This window comes from Ranitomeya imitator, chromosome 3 (genome assembly GCF_032444005.1).
Source record: "Ranitomeya imitator isolate aRanImi1 chromosome 3, aRanImi1.pri, whole genome shotgun sequence".
NCBI classification, from domain to species: Eukaryota; Metazoa; Chordata; class Amphibia; order Anura; family Dendrobatidae; genus Ranitomeya; species Ranitomeya imitator.
This window is the reverse complement of record NC_091284.1, coordinates 486,028,548-486,048,424: the sequence shown is the minus strand read 5'-3', so window position 1 is coordinate 486,048,424 and position 19,877 is coordinate 486,028,548. Positions and strand designations below refer to the sequence as shown.

Sequence of the window (19,877 nt, the reverse complement as noted above, 5' to 3'; positions counted from 1 at the left end):
GACTTCACATAAAAGTCGGGAAGTTGCACTTTTTTTGTGTTGGATAACACGATCCAACTCCATTCTAATCATAGGTCCCTCCATAAGAGCGCATTCACATGTCAGTGTTTAGCATGCCAAGTGCTCTAACGCTATGTGCCCACGACGCAGAAGTAGCAGTGTGTTTTTGCAGCATCCAAAACGCTGTGTTCTAATTACGCAGTTAAATCGGCATGTGATCAGTGATTTCCCGCATCTAATGAATGGCTATGGGCGAGACTACACAGGGGAGGCTAGCCTCTCCGCTGCAGATAATCAACATGATGCGGCGCGTAAACCTGCGCCGCGAGGGAGTTTACGCAGCGTCAAAGTACAATGCAGCGCAAATTCATTTTTCCGTCAACACACCTGTATGAGGGCTTCAATGTTTTTGCAGCTCGAGCTGCAATTGCTAAAGCCACCAATAATCATAATGTATGAAAAATCAAATCACGGAAAAATATCTAAATCTTTCTAGGGTGGAATGGACAAATACGGTAACTATTCTACCAAAAAGGCTTTTAGGTTTAATGGTATTCATGTCATAGGGAACCTGTCACTGGCACTTCATCTGCAGGAAGGATATTATAGAGCAAAAGGAGCTGATCAGATTGATACTTGCGGGAAACGTTTAAGTCAAACTTGTATATTATTAATTTTACTGCCAGGTGTTGGTATACATGAGTCCAGTGGGTGGTCATATTTAGTGTTGCCTGTATGACTGTCCATGCAGAATGCTGTCAATCACCGAGTAGGACCACCCACTGGACTCCTACATACAAAAACCAAAGATTTAAAACAAAATACAAGTTTTAATGAAATTTCTTCAACAAACCCATTTATCGTTCTCATTCATACTATGCAGTACACAGATTGGACAGTATGTACTACAATATTCTTAGTCCCATAACTTTATTTTTATCAGTTGAGTTGTACAAGTGCATGTTACAGAAACGGCTGTACCATTTAATAGCAATATCATTATGAGCTTTTTAGTAGTTTGGACTTATGGATGCATCAGTAGTTGAGTTTTTATTTAAAAAAAAAAAAGCCAAAAATGTAATATTAGCAAATGCCTTCAATTAGACATGTAGTATAGTTCTCCTGATTCACCCTGCTGCTTGCCCCATATGCACCACATGGGGTAAGCAACATAATTAATGAGGAAAACTATACTACATTTCTAATTGGAGGCATTTGCTAATCTTAATACATTTTTTGGATTGATTGGATCTGGGAGAAGCAGATACCCCTTTAAATATAAAAGGTAGGCTCAGACAAATATGATATGTAAATCTCTCATTCGCTAACATCTCTTATTTCAAGTTTCGGCTACGAACAGGTGGGCAGTAGTTCAAAAGGTTTTATCAGGTTAATTAACTGGTAGGTTCAAGAATAGACGCCAGCTCCATCACCTCCTGCGTCCTTACTATATAAATAGGAGACAAAGCAGGGCCAACACGTTTATATTACATGGCCAAGAATATTGGGACACCTACACATTAGTACGGGAGCTTAGTCACACCCCATTCTAAATCCAGTCACTCCACTTTCCTTTGGGTCAATATTTCCTCTTTTTTGTTCACGATTGAGCCCCAAAAAAGGATTGAGAGAAGGAAGCTAGGGAAGATTGACTCTCCGTCCTGATGCACCATTCCTCTTATTTATGCAAAAACGCTAGGCGTTACTGTGGAACGCAACCCTAAGTGACATTGTGCATTGTGAGTCTGTGGTTCTTATCACTTCCTGAGCGCAAGCAGCATGCTTGGGACACAGGAAAAGGAGGAGAAGACCAAAGTAAGGCTGAGGAGCCACGGGAAGACCTCAGCCCCTCACCATCCAGCATTGCCCCAGGGCACGAGAGGATGGTGTGGTCCTGCTCCAGCAGAAACCGCATACAGGGGTGAAAAGCAAAGGTGATTGATCTCCGGCTGCCCGGCTACTGAAAGGTATGAAAAAGGGAGTGACTGTTCGCTGACCACAGCACACCAGGAAACCTCTTTATCCCCAGGGAATAGGAAAAACACTGAGGATAGATGAAAGGGTGGGGCTATTTAAACCCCACTTGCCATTTAGAGTCCCTATTAAGGATTGGAAGGCAACCTCCTGTGAAGTGGTCTTGGAGGGGATTAAAGAAAATGACCTTCCCCAAACGGTTCAGGCCAGTCTCACACGTCCAGATAATTCCGGTACCGGAAAAAAAAAAAAATCGGTACCGGAATTATTCATGTCCGTGTGCTTACTATGAACATCAGTGTGGCACACATGCGGCAGCCGTGTGCCAACTGGGTACCACACGGACCGTGCAGGAGACAGCGCTACAAGTAAGCGCTGCCCCCTGCATCTGGTGCTGAAGCCGCCATTCATATCTTCTTTCCAGCAGCGCTTGCTGGCTAGAAGATATGAAAAATCCTTTTTTTTGTTTTTTTCCGTGTTTAAAATAAAGATCCCTGTCCCCACTACCCTCCCACCCCCTGTGCGCCTCGAATGACTGCAAAAACACGTCGCATCCGTCGCACGACAGATGCAACGTGTGGCAATCCGTCGCAATGCGTCGATAATGAAAGTTTATGGAGAAAAAACGCATCCTGCAGGCAACTTTGCAGGATGCGTTTTTTCTTCAAAACTACGCATTGTGACGTGCGTCGAACGACGCTAGTGTGAAAGTAGCCTAAGACGCTTCTAGTGTGGCCTATTGACCATGAGTCGCTTGACACAAGGAATGCGATACTTGTAGCCCATATTCTGGATATGTTTGTGTGGTGGCTCTTGAAGCAATGACTCCAGCAGCAGTCCACTCCTTGTGAATCTGCCCTAAATTTTGGAATGGCCTTTTCATAACAATCCTTTCAAGACTGCGGTTTTCCCGGTTGCTTGTGCACCTTTTTCTATCACGCTTTTTCCTTCCACTCAACTTTCCATTAATATGCTTGGATACAGCACATTGAACAGCTAGCTTCTTTAGCAATGACCTTTTGTGGCTTACCCTCCTTGTGGAGTGTGTCAATGACTGCCTTAAGGACATCTGTCAAGTCAGCAGTCTTCCCCATGATTGTGGAGCCTACTGAAACAGACTAAGATCTTTTTAAACATTTAGGAAGCCTTTGCAGGTGTTTTTTGTTAATTATCCTAATTTACTGATATAACGACTTTTGCATTTTCATTGGCTGAAAGTCATAATCATCAACATTAACAGAAATAAACACTTGAAATAGATCACTCTGTTTGTAACGACTATACGAGTTTCACTTTTTGTATTCAACTGAAATATTTTAACTTTTTGACGATATCCTATTTTTGTGAGAAGCACCTGTACATCCAGCCAAGTCATCCAAGAGATCCAAAGACCCAGAGACTCTTTAGTGTTCCTGGCTTTGGTTTTGTAAAGGAAAGCTGCTAGATAATGGTTCCATCACGAGGGACACAGATTTCATATTCTACAGGATGCCAGTCCCGGTTGAAAGAATACAGTTCTGCTCCATTGAACATCACTGAACAATGGATATGTTTGGGGTAGTCAGGATTTGTACCCACCAGCCACCTGAGCCCCAAGAATATGTTTGGGAAAACTAGGAATGGGACCCACTGGTCACCTGGCTCCATGGAGATGTTCGGAGAAGCCAGATTGTGACTATCGTCACCAGGCATTGACCCTCAATGGACTGTCAGCCTCCTAAGCTGGTCATTACCGCCTCTCTGTGCATGCTACAGGTGGGGTAGTCGGCACTGGAAGCTCTGAAATCACAGCTACTCTTATTCCGCTGAGTCAGTGGAAGGGTGAGGTGTTACTTGCACCATTTGGGTATTTTGATGGGACTGTTCTGTCTGTGTGTTATTTGACGGTTTTCTAGTTCAAAAAAAGTATTGCCACACTGTTATACCCTCACCCTGTGTTGTCAGAGTAGTATTAACTCAACAGTAAAAGGAGAGTCAGCATTCGGGGGCATGATTCCTGGTCTATGTGGTTACAGCTAGGGACCAGAGCACCCGCGGACCCCCGTGTCTCCACACATACATTTGACCAAAATATCTTGCTATACTAATGTATTTATAAATTTAACCTCACTGGAACTAAGAAGCCTAGGTCGAGCCCTGAAAAAACAACAAGTAGCATTGTCCTTACTCCACCAAAATTTACAGCTGGCATAAGTCAGTCAGGTAACGGTCTCCTGGCATTCGCCAAACCAAGAGTAATTAGTCACAGAGCACCTTTCCACTATTCCATAGGACAGTGGCGGTATGCGTAACAACGGCTTCCTATGCCTGGCATTGTGCTTGGTGAAGCAAGGTTTGCCGGAAGCTGCTCAGCCATAGAAACTGCCATAAAGCACCACAGTTTCTGTACCAACGATAAATCCAAAAGGATTGGAGCGCTGCAGTTATTGACTGATTCAAAGTTTTCACCAGGATACTAACGGTTCGAAGAATCACACTGTTTGTGTAACAGAGTGCAATTTTTTATTTTTTTTCCTAAATCAGTCCCAGCTAGCTCTGGCAATTTTCTTGGCTTGGCCAGGTGGGGTCATTGCTGTAATCTGCCAACAAATTGAACATAATTTATGTTACAAGGCTGGTGTAAATTATGATAGGAATGGACTTCAGTTCATGATGGGAGTGCATTTCTAGTGGCGCAGAAGCCCCAGACTCACGAAGAGATCCACGCCTCCATGAATTTGGCATATCCAAGGCCACGTGTACACGTTGAATATTTGGAGAGTTATTTTACCTCAGTATGTGTAAGCCAAAACCAGGAGTGGAACAATCAGAGGAAAAGTGTAATGGAAACATATGCTCCACTTCTGTATTTATCACCCACTCCTGATTTTGAATTACAAATACTGAGGTAAAAAAAACTGACCAAATACTCAAGGTGTGCACGTAGCCTTAGGATATAAGCACACAGCACCTTTAAGAAGCTGACAGAACCATCAAGTTCTTCAAGGCGAAAATGCTTCAGGAAAATGTAAGCAGTCGTATTTCTGAAGCATTTTCTATGGCGTCTTTACAGTCAGTTTTGTGGTGGCTCTGCCGCTGGCATCTTTGCTCTGTACTTTCTAGTTTATAGGGCTGGTGGCCTCCAAATGAAGCTGCCTGCTGAAAGAACATGGCATTTTTAACTGTTTCAAGGTTTCCAAACACTGAAGTTATAAGAAGTGACAGACTCACTCATTTAGACAATGCTGTGCATTATGTTCATAGCTGGCGACACTTACAGGCAGAATCTGCCTGAGAGATATTGTGTGCACTGTTACCACAAAGAATGGCACATGAGACCCCCAAACTATGAATTGGCGCCATGGAGACAGCGGCGTATTAGTAACTTATGCAACTCAGCATTTAGCAGACCTATGGCAGAGTTGCTACAATTCCCAAACGCTTCAATAACACTTTTTGGAATATTTAAAGACGCACTCCCATGAAATCTGTGTATATGTTAGCATAATCACCTACCGCCATTTTCTCAGGTATACAGCACAGTACCGATCCTCCTCTGACTATCCGGGTCACTCAGCATGAGCCAGAAGCCTATGGCGCTTACATTGCAAAAGCCGCTTCTGGGTCAAGCAGAGCACAGTGTGATCTGGACAGTCCCAAAGACCCTCAGAAATGGAGCAGAAGGGTGTTGAAGAAAAAAAAATGGAAGCTTTAAGGCTACTTTCACACATCAGTTTTTTGCAATCAGTCATAATCCGCCGAATGTTGAAAAAAACGGATCAGTCACAGATAGTAAAAAATTGATCCAGCTAATTGGATCCTAAAAAAAAAAAAAAAAAAAAAAAAGTCAGAATACTCAGTTAAAAAAAAAAAAAATGGAATCAGTCGCCGGCTTCCGTCATTTGGCGGATCTGGCGCCATAGGTTTCCATTCTAGCAAACGACGGATCCGTTGCTGTCCGTTTTTTCGACGGACACAAAAACATTACTATGTCCGTTTTCTCCACCGCTGGATAAACAATTTTCAAAGGAACCGGCGAAAAATGGATAAAACGTGAGGCCATCCGTCGATAATACAAGTCTATGAGAAAAAGAAATGGATCTGGGCAGCAACTTTTGCCGGATCAGTTTTTTTCAAAATTCGGCAGATTGTGACTGACCGCAAAAAACTGATGTATGAAAGGGGCCTAATTAAGAAAAAAAAAATACACAAGCAGGAGTGTTACAATGCTGGCATATTCAGTGAGGTCTTCAGGATTCGAGACCGTACTCCACAAATTGTTAGTAGATCCAGCGACTACCCATGTAGTCTGAATTTTATATTCGTGTGTCAGGGAGACTGAATGAAAAATCTGAATGCAAGTGGTGGGCCCCAATACTTCTGTGGATATGTTATATCTGCGGCCAAGGCTGGTAGTGATGGGCAATCCGGACCTTTTTGCGGAGCTGGACCATTTGGCTCTATTCACCAAAAGACCTGGCTCTTTTCAGTCCCAAATGGATCACTATTTAAGGCCTCTTTCACACGTCCAGATAATTCCGGTACCGGAGAAATCGGTACCGGAGTTATCCGTGTCCGTGTGCTCACGTGGCAGATCAGTGTGGCACACGTGCGGCAGCCGTGTGCCGCCTGAGGACCACATGGACCGTGCAGGAGACAGCGCTACAGTTAAGCGCTGTCCCCTGCTTTTGGTGCTGAAGCCGGCATTTATTCCTTCTCCCCAGCAGCATTCGCTGGAGAGAAGGAATGAAAAATCAAGGTTTTTTTAATTTTTTAAGTTAAAAATAAAGTTGGTGGGTCACCTCTCACCTCCCATCCCCTGTGCGCCCGCCGGCTGGCAGAAAAATACTCACCCAGCTCCAGCGATGTCTCCTCTCAGCGGCCGCCGGCAGCTTGTCCTGTGTGAGCGGTCCCGTGGTAGCGCTCATTACAGTGATGAATTTGCGCATATTCATCATTGTAATGAGCGGTACCGATTCTGCAGGGAGAAGAGATGAATGCCGCCTTCAGCACCACACGCAGGGAGGACAGCGCTTACTGTAGCAATGTCTCTCCTGCGGGCAGTACGTGCACATGTAGGAGAGTGCACACTGTTCTCCGTGTGCACGTGTGCGGGACGTATTGTGGTAACCAGGGTAAACATCGGGTTTCTAAGCGCGGCCCTGCACTTAGTAACCCAATGTTTACCCTGGTTACCCGGGGACTTCGGCATCGTTGAAGACAGTTTCAACTATGCCGAAGTCTTTCCCCTGATCGTTGGTCGCTGGAGAGAGCTGTCTGTGTGACAGCTCCCCAGCGACCACACAACGATTTACCAACGATCACGGCCAGGTCGTATTGCTGGTCGTGATCGTTGGTAAATCGTTTAGTGTAACGGTACCTTAACATGTATTCACTCGCAGTCTGACCTCAAAACTGATCACCTACAGTCAGCCATTTACAGTCCATTTCCCGGGTAGGGGGGATTTGGGGGCTTTCGGTTACCTTGGCATTTGACCAAGTTTATTTTACTCCCAGTGAGTGAAACTGAAAACTGCTCTCCCTGGGGTGCCAGCTGCCATTGATCACTGAAGAGCCAGTTTTTTAACCCCTTAGTGACAGCCAAATTTTTGAAATCTAACAAGTGTCAATTTATGTGGTAATAACTCTGGAACGCTTCAACAAATCCCAGTGATTTTGAGTTTTCTTCATGACACATTATACGTCATGATAATGGTAAATTTAGGTTGATATGTTTTGTGCTTATTTATAAAAAATATCAGAAATTTGAGAAAAATGTTAAAACATTAGCAATTTTCAAACTTTATCTGGATTAAAGGGATAATCATTCAGTCATACCACAGCAAAACATTAATAAATGACATTTCCCACATGTCGGCTTTACATCAGCACCATTTATAAAATGTTCTTTTATTTTGTTAGCATTTTTGGAGGTTTAACCCCTTAATGACAGCCAATACGTCTTTTAACTGACCTGAGATATAAGAGAATAGTCTCCCCATACAGGTGACTATCGAGTAGCTTTCGGCTGTCCACTATAGCTGACAACTTGCTGTATCAGCCACGATCAGTGTTTGCACCGTCTAAATCTGTTTAACCCCTTAGATGCTGCTGCCAATAGTGACTACATCATTATATATGGTTAACAGAGTGTGGGGGCTTCCTCTTTATCCCAATTGGTGCCCTCATATCATGATTTTGTGGTCCTGATGTTTGTGATGGCAATTCACGACCAAATAGCGGCCTTAGAGTCAGTCGGCTGTAGTAATCTGTTCAGAAGTTAGAGGCATTTAGGTGGTAATAATACACGTTTTCATTTCTGTCATACCACTTTGCATTAATTCCTGTAACGCACCTGAAGGGTTAATAAACTACCTGACAGCAGTTTTTGATATGTCAGGGGGTGCTGTTTTTAAAATGGTATCACATTTGGGGGTTTCCCTATATATGGGACCCCTAAAGTCAATTCAAACATGGTTAAGTCCCTAAAAAAATAAATTTAGTAAATTTCCTTGAAAAAAATGAAAAATTGCTGCTACATTTTTAAACCTCCTAAAATGCTAAGAAAATAAAATAACGTTTTACAAATGGTGCTGATGTAAAGCCGACATGAGGGAAATGTTATTTATTAATGGTTTGCTGTGGTATGACCATCTGGATTAAAGGGATAGTAACATAGTAACATAGTTAGGCCGAAAAAAGACATTTGTCCATCCAGTTAAGCCTATATTCCATCATAATAAATCCCCAGATCTACGTCCTTCTACAGAACCTAATAATTGTATGATACAATATTGTTCTGCTCCAGGAAGACATCCAGGCCTCTCTTGAACCCCTCGACTGAGTTCGCCATCACCACCTCCTCAGGCAAGCAATTCCAGATTCTCACTGCCCTAACAGTAAAGAATCCTCTTCTATGTTGGTGGAAAAACCTTCTCTCCTCCAGACGCAAAGAATGCCCCCTTGTGCCCGTCACCTTCCTTGGTATAAACAGATCCTCAGCGAGATATTTGTATTGTCCCCTTATATACTTATACATGGTTATTAGATCGCCCCTCAGTCGTCTTTTTTCTAGACTAAATAATCCTAATTTCGCTAATCTATCTGGGTATTGTAGTTCTCCCATCCCCTTTATTAATTTTGTTGCCCTCCTTTGTACTCTCTCTAGTTCCATTATATCCTTCCTGAGCACCGGTGCCCAAAACTGGACACAGTACTCCATGTGCGGTCTAACTAGGGATTTGTACAGAGGCAGTATAATGCTCTCATCATGTGTATCCAGACCTCTTTTAATGCACCCCATGATCCTGTTTGCCTTGGCAGCTGCTGCCTGGCACTGGCTGCTCCAGGTAAGTTTATCATTAACTAGGATCCCCAAGTCCTTCTCCCTGTCAGATTTACCCAGTGGTTTCCCATTCAGTGTGTAATGGTGACATTGATTCCTTCTTCCCATGTGTATAACCTTACATTTATCATTGTTAAACCTCATCTGCCACCTTTCAGCCCAAGTTTCCAACTTATCCAGATCCATCTGTAGCAGAATACTATCTTCTCTTGTATTAACTGCTTTACATAGTTTTGTATCATCTGCAAATATCGATATTTTACTGTGTAAACCTTCTACCAGATCATTAATGAATATGTTGAAGAGAACAGGTCCCAATACTGACCCCTGCGGTACCCCACTGGTCACAGCGACCCAGTTAGAGACTATACCATTTATAACCACCCTCTGCTTTCTATCACTAAGCCAGTTACTAACCCATTTACACACATTTTCCCCCAGACCAAGCATTCTCATTTTGTGTACCAACCTCTTGTGCGGCACGGTATCAAACGCTTTGGAAAAATCGAGATATACCACGTCCAATGACTCACCGTGGTCCAGCCTATAGCTTACCTCTTCATAAAAACTGATTAGATTGGTTTGACAGGAGCGATTTCTCATAAACCCATGCTGATATGGAGTTAAACAGTTATTCTCATTGACATAATCCAGAATAACATCCCTCAGAAACCATTCAAATTTTGAAAATTGCTAATTTTTTATCATTTTTCTCAAATTTTTGATATTTTTTATAAACAAACACAAAACGTATTGACCTAAATTTACCATCATCATAAAGTATAATGTGTCATGAAAAAACACTGGGATTTGTTGAAGCGTTGCAGAGTTATTACCACATAAAGTGACACTGGTCAGATTTCAAAAATTTGGCTCCATCACTAAGGGGTTAAAAATGTAGCAGTAATTTTTTATTTTTTCAAGGAAATTTACAAAATGTATTTATTAACGGACTTATCCATGTTTGCAGTGACTATAGGGGTCCCATATATTGGAAAACCCCCAAAAGTGATACCATTTTAGAAACAGCACCCCTGACATTTTGAAAACTGCAGTGAGGTAGTTTATTAACCCTTCAGGTGCTTTTCAGGAATTAATGCAAAGGGGCATGACAAATGAAAATGTGTATTTTTACCACCTAACTGGCCCTAACTTCTGAACAAAATTACAATAGCCGGCAGACTCTAAGGGTACCGTCACACAGTGGCACTTTGATCGCTGGGACAGCACGATCCGTGACGCTCCAGCGATATCGTTAGGATCTCGCTGTGTCTGACATGCTACTGCGATCAGGGTTCTGCTGAGAATTGTACGTCGTAGCAGATCGTCTGAAACTTTATTTCGTCGCTGGATCTCCCGCTGTCATCGCTGAATCGGAGTGTGTGACGCCGATTCAGCGATGTCTTCACTGGTAACCAGGGTAAACATCGGGTTACTAAGCGCAGGGCCGCGCTTAGTAACCCGATGTTTAACCTGGTTACCAGCGTAAACGTTAAAAAAACAAACACTACATACTTACCTTCAGCTGTCTGTCCCCGGCGCTGTGCTTCTCTGCACTCCTCCTGCATCCTGTGTCAGCGCCGGCCAGCCAGAAAGCACAGTGGTGACGTCACCGCTCTGCTTTACGGCTGACCGGCGCTGACAGTGCAGAGGAGAGCACAGCGCCGGAGGACAGACACGGAATGTAAGTATGAATACAGATACCACTGATGCATATTAATGCCAACCATATACAGGGAAATACCCTATCATGGACATATACAGATACGATCCCCCGAGGAAGCCAACGCGAAACGCGCGTCGGGGCCGCCGGACGGACGCTGGCACCTAGTAGTGTGGGTAAGACAAGCATAGTACCGTTTACCTATTTGAATCTGATTGGATGCTACTGATATAGCTTTACGTAGCCTTACCGGGCATGTGCAGTCTGCACTATGCACTTTAATGAGAGATAAGAGTAAGTTTTAAGACTGACATATTCCTGGTAGCTTTCGGTTTATGCATTGTCTGTACCTAGGGTGTTATATGCAGAGGTTCCTGTCCGCCGTACATGGACTATATGTGTACGCTGTATGTCGAGTCTGTTATTTTATGTAATTTTGTGTAATTATGAGATTGAATAAAGTTGTTACAATTTTTACTCCTGGGTGTCTTTATACTCCGTGGTTTGCTTGTAGGATTAACGGAATGTAAGTATGTAGTGGTTTTATTTGTTTTACGTTTACGCTGGTAACCAGGGTAAACATCGGGTTACTAAGCGCGGCCCTGCGCTTAGTAAACCGATGTTTACCCTGGTTACCAGGGGACTTCGGGATCGTTGGTCGCTGGAGAGCTGTCTGTGTGACAGCTCTCCAGCGACCAAACAGCGACGCTGCAGCGATCGACATCGTTGTCGTATCGCTGCAGCGTCGTTTCAGTGTGACGGTACCCTAAGGCCGCTATTTGGTCATGAATTGCCACGGCAAACATCAGGACCACACAATCATGATCTGAGGGCACCAATTTGGATAAAGAGGAAGCCCCCACACTCTGTTAACCATTTATTATGAAGTAGTCACTACTGACAGCAGCATCTAAGGGGTTAAACAGCTGGACGGTGCAAACACTGATCGTGGCTGATGCAGAAAGTTGTCAGCTATAGTGTACAGCCGACAGCTGCTGGATTGTCACCTGTATGGGGAGGCTATTCTCTTATATCTCAGGTCAGTTAAAAGACGTATTGGCGGTCATTAAGGGAGGTCAAAAGGCAACAGTATTTCAAAAGTTGTGTAAGGCAATTTCACCCATCAGTATTTAGATCAGCATTTTGCACCTGTTGTAAGCCAAAACACAGAACAGTTACAAGTCTTTCCATGGTGGTTCCTTTCTAAACTTTCTACACCTTGGTTTGTTCATAGGAAGAAACAACACTGTGTTCTTGATAAAAACATAAAACCTTATTGCAGCATCACTAAAACACAGCTAAACAGAACGTCTGGCATGGCGGCTCGGGAAGTGCTGAACTTAATTCTTTTGTGAACTTTTTGGTTCGCTCCGACTGTCCGTATGCTGGTGGAGTTCTCCCAGTTAAAGGGCATCTCTCATTTACTCTAGGCAGAGGTGCTGCAGGCTTGGGAAACTAAAAACTGTTTTAGAGAAAGGTTTGCCTGAGATCACACTAAGTCCTCATTCAGGTGTCCATGTATTTTATGCGTGTACTTCACGGCCCTAACACATACCCATTATAATCCTTGGGAGCGGTTCACATGTCCGTTTTTCACAGTTCCCAAATATAAATCAAATTCAGACATTTCAGTTTTTGGTTGGAGACAGGGATCAAAATTACCCTTGCAAAGTTTATGGGTCAAGGAAAATTATGGACAGCACATGGATGGCATCAGTGTGAAGTCCATGATTAACACTGCAGTGTATAGGAGACGCTTTGTATACACGTATATATTTCTCCCTGTAATTTGTGACAATCACTGATGGTAAAAACTGACATATTGACCAAACACCAGTGAAACTCGGACTGTGCTTGCACACGTGAAAGTCACTGATGTCTGAATGAGGCCTAGAAGGTATAGATGCAATACAGGACAAAACCCATGGAGTCCCATCATGTGCTACGGACCCCAAACTCCCATGATCTAGAGAGGACCCCCTTCAATTAAATGTTGATGGCAGAGCCCAGTGATATAACAGCAACGTTTTACACAACCTCAAAGGATTCTAGATATGTTGCACAAAAGTAAGAGCTTCCTGTGACCTAATGAGGTGTTGGCAGTTGTAGTAATTATCTCTTGATGTTCCCACATAGAGAACTAGCCCCTGGCTATAATAATTGCTACCTATGCTGCATATTTAGGACACTGCCTCCTGGAGTGGAGGCCATTTGTTTTCTTCAGTGGCCAAACAATAAGCAAAAACTTCAGTCACCAACTGAAGACAGCGAGGAGCTAGCAGCTAATGTCTAGGTGCAGAACCTCACTCCTGACAAAAGCAGAAGAACACAGCGTCTACGCTGCAGAGCACATGTATCAGCGCAAGTCAGAACTGTGCTGCTGCGGAATATATACAAGGTTCTGTGGATCCATAGATAGGAACAATACTTATAAAAGGGACAAGGCAAGAGTGAGGTATAGGGGGAAAAAGATTGCACAGGTCAGATCTGATCATTAATGTGTCACATTCCAGACTACATGAATGAAACCCACTTGAACACAGTGCCCACTTTGTATAAGTGGCAGTACAGACACCGTCCTATAGACCGCTCTGCTGCTGTCTCCTGTATCCATTACTGTACATTGTAGGAAGTGATCAGTATACAGCAGCCGGCACCGAGATGTTAACTCCGCTCCACACTGCCTTTTAGTAGGAAAAGTTCCAGCATGGCAGCTCCAGGCCGTGAATGAAGAAAAAGGGAGTAATGTCCTCTAAAGTACAGGACATCACTCACACTGGGCAGCGTACAGAACCATCAGCAATACATGCCCACAGCAGGTATACGGCATCACACAATGCCCTGGCCACCCACATCTATGAGCTGCGCCGTCCCCACCGCCTCCGCTGCCACCTCACTGCGCCGTCCCCACCGCGCCGTCTCCACCGCCTCCGCTGCCACCTCACCGCGCCGTCCCCACCGCCTCCGCTGTCACCTCACTGCGCCGTCCCCACCGCCTCCGCTGTCCCCTCACTGCGCCATCCCCACCGCCTCCGCTGTCACCTCACTGCGCCGTCCCCACCGCCTCCGCTGTCACCTCACTGCGCCGTCCCCACCGCCTCCGCTGCCTCCTCACTGCGCCGTCCCCAACGCCTCCGCTGCCGCCTCACTGCGCCGTCCCCACCGCCTCCGCTGTCCCCTCACTGCGCCAACCCCACCGCCTCCGCTGTCACCTCACTGCGCCATCCCCACCGCCTCCGCTGTCACCTCCTTGCGCCATCCCCACCGCCTCCGCTGTCACCTCACTGCGCCATCCCCACCGCGCCGTCCCCACCGCCTCCGCTGTCACCTCACTGCGGCGTCCCCACTGGCTTCGCTGTCACCTCACTGCGCCGTGACCACCGCCTCCGCTGTCACCCGGCTATGCCATCCCCACCGCCTCCGCTGTCACCCGGCTATGCCATCCCCACCGCCTCCGCTGTCACCCGGCTATGCCATCCCCACCGCCTCCGCTGTCACCCGGCTATGCCATCCCCACCGCCTCCGCTGTCACCCGGCTATGCCATCCCCACCGCCTCCGCTGTCACCCGGCTATGCCATCCCCACCGCCTCCGCTGTCACCCGGCTATGCCATCCCCACCGCCTCCGCTGTCACCCGGCTATGCCATCCCCACCGCCTCCGCTGTCACCCGGCTATGCCATCCCCACCGCCTCCGCTGTCACCCGGCTATGCCATCCCCACCGCCTCCGCTGTCACCTCACTGCCCCGCATCCACTGCCAGCACAGCCACTCCCCACACTGATCACAGGGAACATGGAGGGTACCAGGGCCATTTGGCCAGTGGACACATTCAGCAGGATACACCAGGAGTATGAGACACATATATATATGGGAGCATGGCACAGAAGTGAGCAGAATAGCCTCACATTGCCCCCACCACACGCCCCGGGCTGACTGGCAAAGAATGAATGGGCACTCACAGGCTACATAGGCGATCAAGGCGAGTGCAATGAGCAGCTTCATCGTCCTTCTATTGATTGCAGTTAGTAAGCGACGCATTCGGCTTTTCAGCATCACCAGCCGGACCACGTTCCGCACCCGAAGTCGGAGCCGGGGACATGAACCCGGTGTCTCTAGGGAATCCCAGGAGGAGAGCTGAAGGCCAGGACAGTGGTATAAGTGAGTTCCTGCCCGGTCAGGACACAGCGCATGCGCGCGACTCCACTGCACTTCATATACTCTGGACACAGGAAGCCATAACGCCATGCAAATAGACGTATGAGCATGCGCGCCACTGACTGGCGGTCTCTGATCACGTGACAGTACGTCAAGACTTGCCGTTCGGTGTAGACTATCTTAGGAACGCCACGCTGTGGTTTACCTGGCGAAGGGGACAGCAGGGCGCAAACTACGGGAGGAGAGAGGGGACAGCAGGGCGCAAACTACGGGAGGAGAGAGGGGACAGCAGGGCGCAAACTACGGGAGCAGAGAGGGGACAGCAGGGCGCAAACTACGGGAGCAGAGAGGGGACAGCAGGGCGCAAACTACGGGAGCAGAGAGGGGACAGCAGGGCGCAAACTACGGGAGCAGAGAGGGGACAGCAGGGCGCAAACTAAGGGAGCAGAGAGGGGACAGCAGGGCGCAAACTACGGGAGCAGAGAGGGGACAGCAGGGCGCAAACTAAGGGAGCAGAGAGGGGACAGCAGGGCGCAAACTACGGGAGCAGAGAGGGGACAGCAGGGCGCAAACTAAGGGAGCAGAGAGGGGACAGCAGGGCGCAAACTACGGGAGCAGAGAGGGGACAGCAGGGCGCAAACTACGGGAGCAGAGAGGGGACAGCAGGGCGCAAACTACGGGAGCAGAGAGGGGACAGCAGGGCGCAAACTACGGGAGCAGAGAGGGGACAGCAGGGCGCAAACTACGGGAGCAGAGAGGGGACAACAGGGCGCAAACTACGGGAGCAGAGAGGGGACAGCAGGGCGCAAACTAAGGGAGCAGAGAGGGGACAGCAGGGCGCAAAATAAGGGACCTAAGGGGGGCAGCGCCAATGGCGGCAGTCTACGTGACTGCCCTCTGCCTACTTCTCCCAGCATCGGGGTTGGAAGGATTATAAGCCCACACTTGGAATGATCTTGGCAGCAGTTAGGCGGAATGAGAACCATGGCATCTAAATGGCTAGCTGTAGGACAGGCCTCTGGCTTACAAAGTAATTATTTGGATTTCTTTTGAATCTATCACCAGATTGTTGCGCCTAATTTGAGAGCAGCTTGCTAGGGAGCCTAGTTCCAGAGATGTATCACTAAGTGGTTTGCTGTAGCTATGATAAAATCGCGGGTTTGCAGCAGGAGGTTATCACTATAGAATTAATAAACCTGCTGCCAGATATTCCTCCATATTCATGAGCTCTGTATAACCCACCTCTTATTGGCAGCTTTCTGCCTATGCACAGTACACACAGAACGCGTCCAATCAGTGGTGTAGATTCAGAGAATGCTAAATCTGTAGCAGATAAAACAGTGATTTTATCAAAGCTACAGCAAGCAGCTAAGTAAGTTACACATTCCTGGAAGCAGCATTTCTGTCCCTACGTCTTGCTGCTCTTATATGGGGTAGCAAAAACATGGTGAGGGATTTTCAATAAAGAGGTTGTCCGAGGATGAATAATTGATTACCTAACTGTATCGTCAGCAAAATGAGATGGGTGGATGTGTAATAAGGAGGACTAGAGTCCGAATAGGGTAAAAAGATATCAAAGTGTAAGGAAATAATCTTAAAATATATATTGATACATAATTATTCCATTTCTTCTAATGACGACTGGTTCCTCTGTGTCAGCAACTCCATGAATCCCCTTGAACACTTATTTGCCAAGTCTTCCCATCCCCTGTGAAAGACCACCTCGTCGATCTCATAGGAGGAGAAGCCCTGGATCCTACAGTCATGGCCAAACGTATTGACACCCCTGCAATTCTGTCAGATAATACTCATTTTCTTCCTGAAAATAATTGCAAACACAAATTCTTTGGTATTATCTTCATTTAATTTGTCAAATGAAAAAAAAAACACAAAAAGAACTGTCCTAAAGCCAAATTGGATATAATTCCACACCAAACATAAAAAATGGGGTGGACAAAAGTATTGACACTGTTCGAAAAATCATGTGATGCTTCTCTAATTTGTGTAATTAACAGCACCTGTAACTTACCTGTGGCACCTAACAGGTGTTGGCAATAACTAAATCACACTTGCAGCCAGTTGACATGGATTAAAGTTGACTCAACCTCTGTCCTATGTCCTTGTGTGTACCACATTGAGCATGGAGAAAAGAAAGAAGCCCAAAGAACTGTCTGAGGACTTGAGAAACCAAATTGCGAGGAAGCATGAGCAATCTCAAGGCTACAAGTTCATCTCCAAAGACCTGAATATCCTGTGTCTACCGTGCGCAGTGTCATCAAGAAGTGTAAAGCCCATGGCACTGTGGCTAACCTACCTAGATGTGGACGGAAAAGAAAAATTGACAAGAGATTTCAACGCAAGATTGTGCGGATGTTGGATAAAGAACCTCGACTAACATCTAAACAAGTTCAAGCTGCCCTGCAGTCCGAGGGTACAACAGTGTCAACCTGTACTATCCGTCGGCGTCTGAATGAAAAGGGACTGTATGGTAGGAGGAAGACCCCACTTCTTACCCCGAGGCATAAAAAAGCCAGGCTGGAGTTTACCAAAACATACCTGAAAAAGCCTAAAACGTTTTGGAAGAATGTTCTCTGGTCAGATGAGACAAAAGTAGAGCTTTTTGGGCAAAGGCATCAACATAGAGTTTACAGGAGAAAAAAAGAGGCATTCAAAGAAAAGAACACGGTCCCTACAGTCAAACATGGCGGAGGTTCCCTGATGTTTTGGGGTTGCTTTGCTGCCTCTGGCACTGGACTGCTTGACCGTGTGCATGGCATTATGAAGTGTGAAGACTACCAACAAATTTTGCAGCATAATGTAGGGCCCAGTGTGAGAAAGCTGGGTCCCTCAGAGGTCATGGGTCTTCCAGCAGGACAATGACCCAAAATACACTTCACAAAGCACTAGAAAATGGTTTGAGAGAAAGCACTGGAGACTTCTAAGGTGGCCAGCAATGAGTCCAGACCTGAATCCCATAGAACACCTGTGGAGAGATCTAAAAATGGCAGTTTGGAGAAGGCACCCTTCAAATATCAGGGACCTGGAGCAGTTTGCCAAAGAAGAATGGTCTAAAATTCCAGCAGAGCATTGGAAGAAACTCATTGATGGTTACCGGAAGCGGTTGGTCGCAGTTATTTTGGCTAAAGGTTGTGCAACCAAGTATTAGGCTGAGGGTGCCAATACTTTTGTCTGGCCCATTTTTGGAGTTTTGTGTGAAATGATCAATGTTTTGCTTCATTCTCTTTTGTGTTTATTTCATTTAAGACCAATTAAATGAAGATAGTAATACCAAATAATTTGTGTTTGCAATCATTTTCAGGAAGAAAATGAGTATTATCTGACAGAATTGCAGGGGTGTCAATACTGTTGGCCATGACTGTCAGTCCTCCTTCCAGATATTTGTTTAATAAGGCCCTGTTCCATCAGGTTTGTGTACGTTTATCTAAAGGGAACCTGTCAGCAGGTTTATGTACGTTTATTTAGAGGGAACCTGTCAGCAGGATTGTGAACAGTAACCTACAGACAGTGTCAGGTCAGCGCCGTTATACTGATTACAGTGATACCTTGGTTGATGATATCCGTCTTATGGTTGTTGTTTAACCCCTTAACGACCGCCGATACACCTTTTAACGGCAGCAGTTAAGGGTACTTAAACCACAGCGCCGCTTTTTAACGGCACTGTGGAATGAGTGTATAATGCCCCCCAAAGTTGGAATTTCCCAGAGGTATCGGGGGATAGCTGAGATCCCAGAGAACATGATTCAGGTCGGTTTTTACCGACCCCGATGTTGTGATCGCCGTTATTAACGGAATAGCGGCGACCTAAAAAACAAAAGTCAGATTTTTCTCCAGTCACCTTCCGCGACAGCGGTACCGGAGGATGTCTCCCCTCCCTAATGGACAGGAAACACAAAAGAGGTTAAATACCCTCCCCATTCTGCAGTCTCCAGTGTTTTTCCTGTCCCCTATGGGGCATGAAGAGGTCCTGCTGTAGTGCTGCCATGGCCGGCGATCGGAGCACGCAGTTTACTCACTCTATAGCTGGGCAGCTGGGGTCGGGCACGACGCTCTCCTCCCTGCAGACCTGCTCCCGTCTCCATATCCTGGACTCGGGACCTTTGTCCCACTCCTCCCGCGCCCCTTCTGGGGTAAAGCGGAGTGGTGATGTGTGGCCGGGGTCCCCTCGCGGCTCCCCGGCTCCTTCCTCTCCCGACGAGCGCCGGAGTCTTCTGTGACGCGCAAACCGGAAGTGACGTCCCCGGAACTTCCGGTTCACCTGTGCGTTCTAGTTGCGGTTCCACCCTACCCCCCACCTGGACCAGAGAGAGGAGGAGCACACGATCCAGCGCAGTAACCTCAGCTACTTAACCCTGGTTAGGGTTCACATCTAGGTAAGGCCCCCTGTCTGTCTGTGTGACTGCAGCTTACTGACTGACCATGAATGGTGATAGACCCCTCTCTGCATCTGCCGAGCCCTGCGTCCTCCCTCCTACTGTGAGTAGCAGGCTAAGATCCCTTTCCCTTTTTACTTCTAGGTGGCAATATACTTTTCAGGGAGACAAGGTCTCTGCCCCTAAGAAAGACAAAACTTCAAGAAAAATGGAAGACCGCAAATGTGGTGTGTGTGCATCAAAGCTTCCTTCCTCATACAAGAAGAAGCTTTGCCAGACCTGCACTGATGACCTTATTACGCTCCAAACTACCATCACTGTTCAAAAGCATCAAGTCCCTCATTAAGCCAGAAGTTCAGTCCTCATTAT

At 46.3% G+C, this 19,877-nt stretch overlaps 1 protein-coding gene across 3 annotated transcripts in view; it reads right to left on the bottom strand.

Annotated features, from left to right (window-relative positions):
- The window catches only part of UXS1 (UDP-glucuronate decarboxylase 1), a 145,824-nt gene extending 130,446 nt beyond the window's left edge, over window positions 1–15,378 (bottom strand). Inside the window, exon 1 of one of the 3 annotated variants that reach the window (XM_069757576.1) lies at window positions 14,922–15,378. In XM_069757576.1, coding sequence (XP_069613677.1) covers window positions 14,922–15,207 — 286 coding nt within the window. In that variant the 5' untranslated portion in view covers window positions 15,208–15,378. The remainder of the gene's footprint in view (window positions 1–14,921) is intronic. The other 2 variants (XM_069757578.1, XM_069757577.1) reach the window with 2 other exon arrangements.
- Window positions 15,379–19,877: the final 4,499 nt, after the last annotated feature.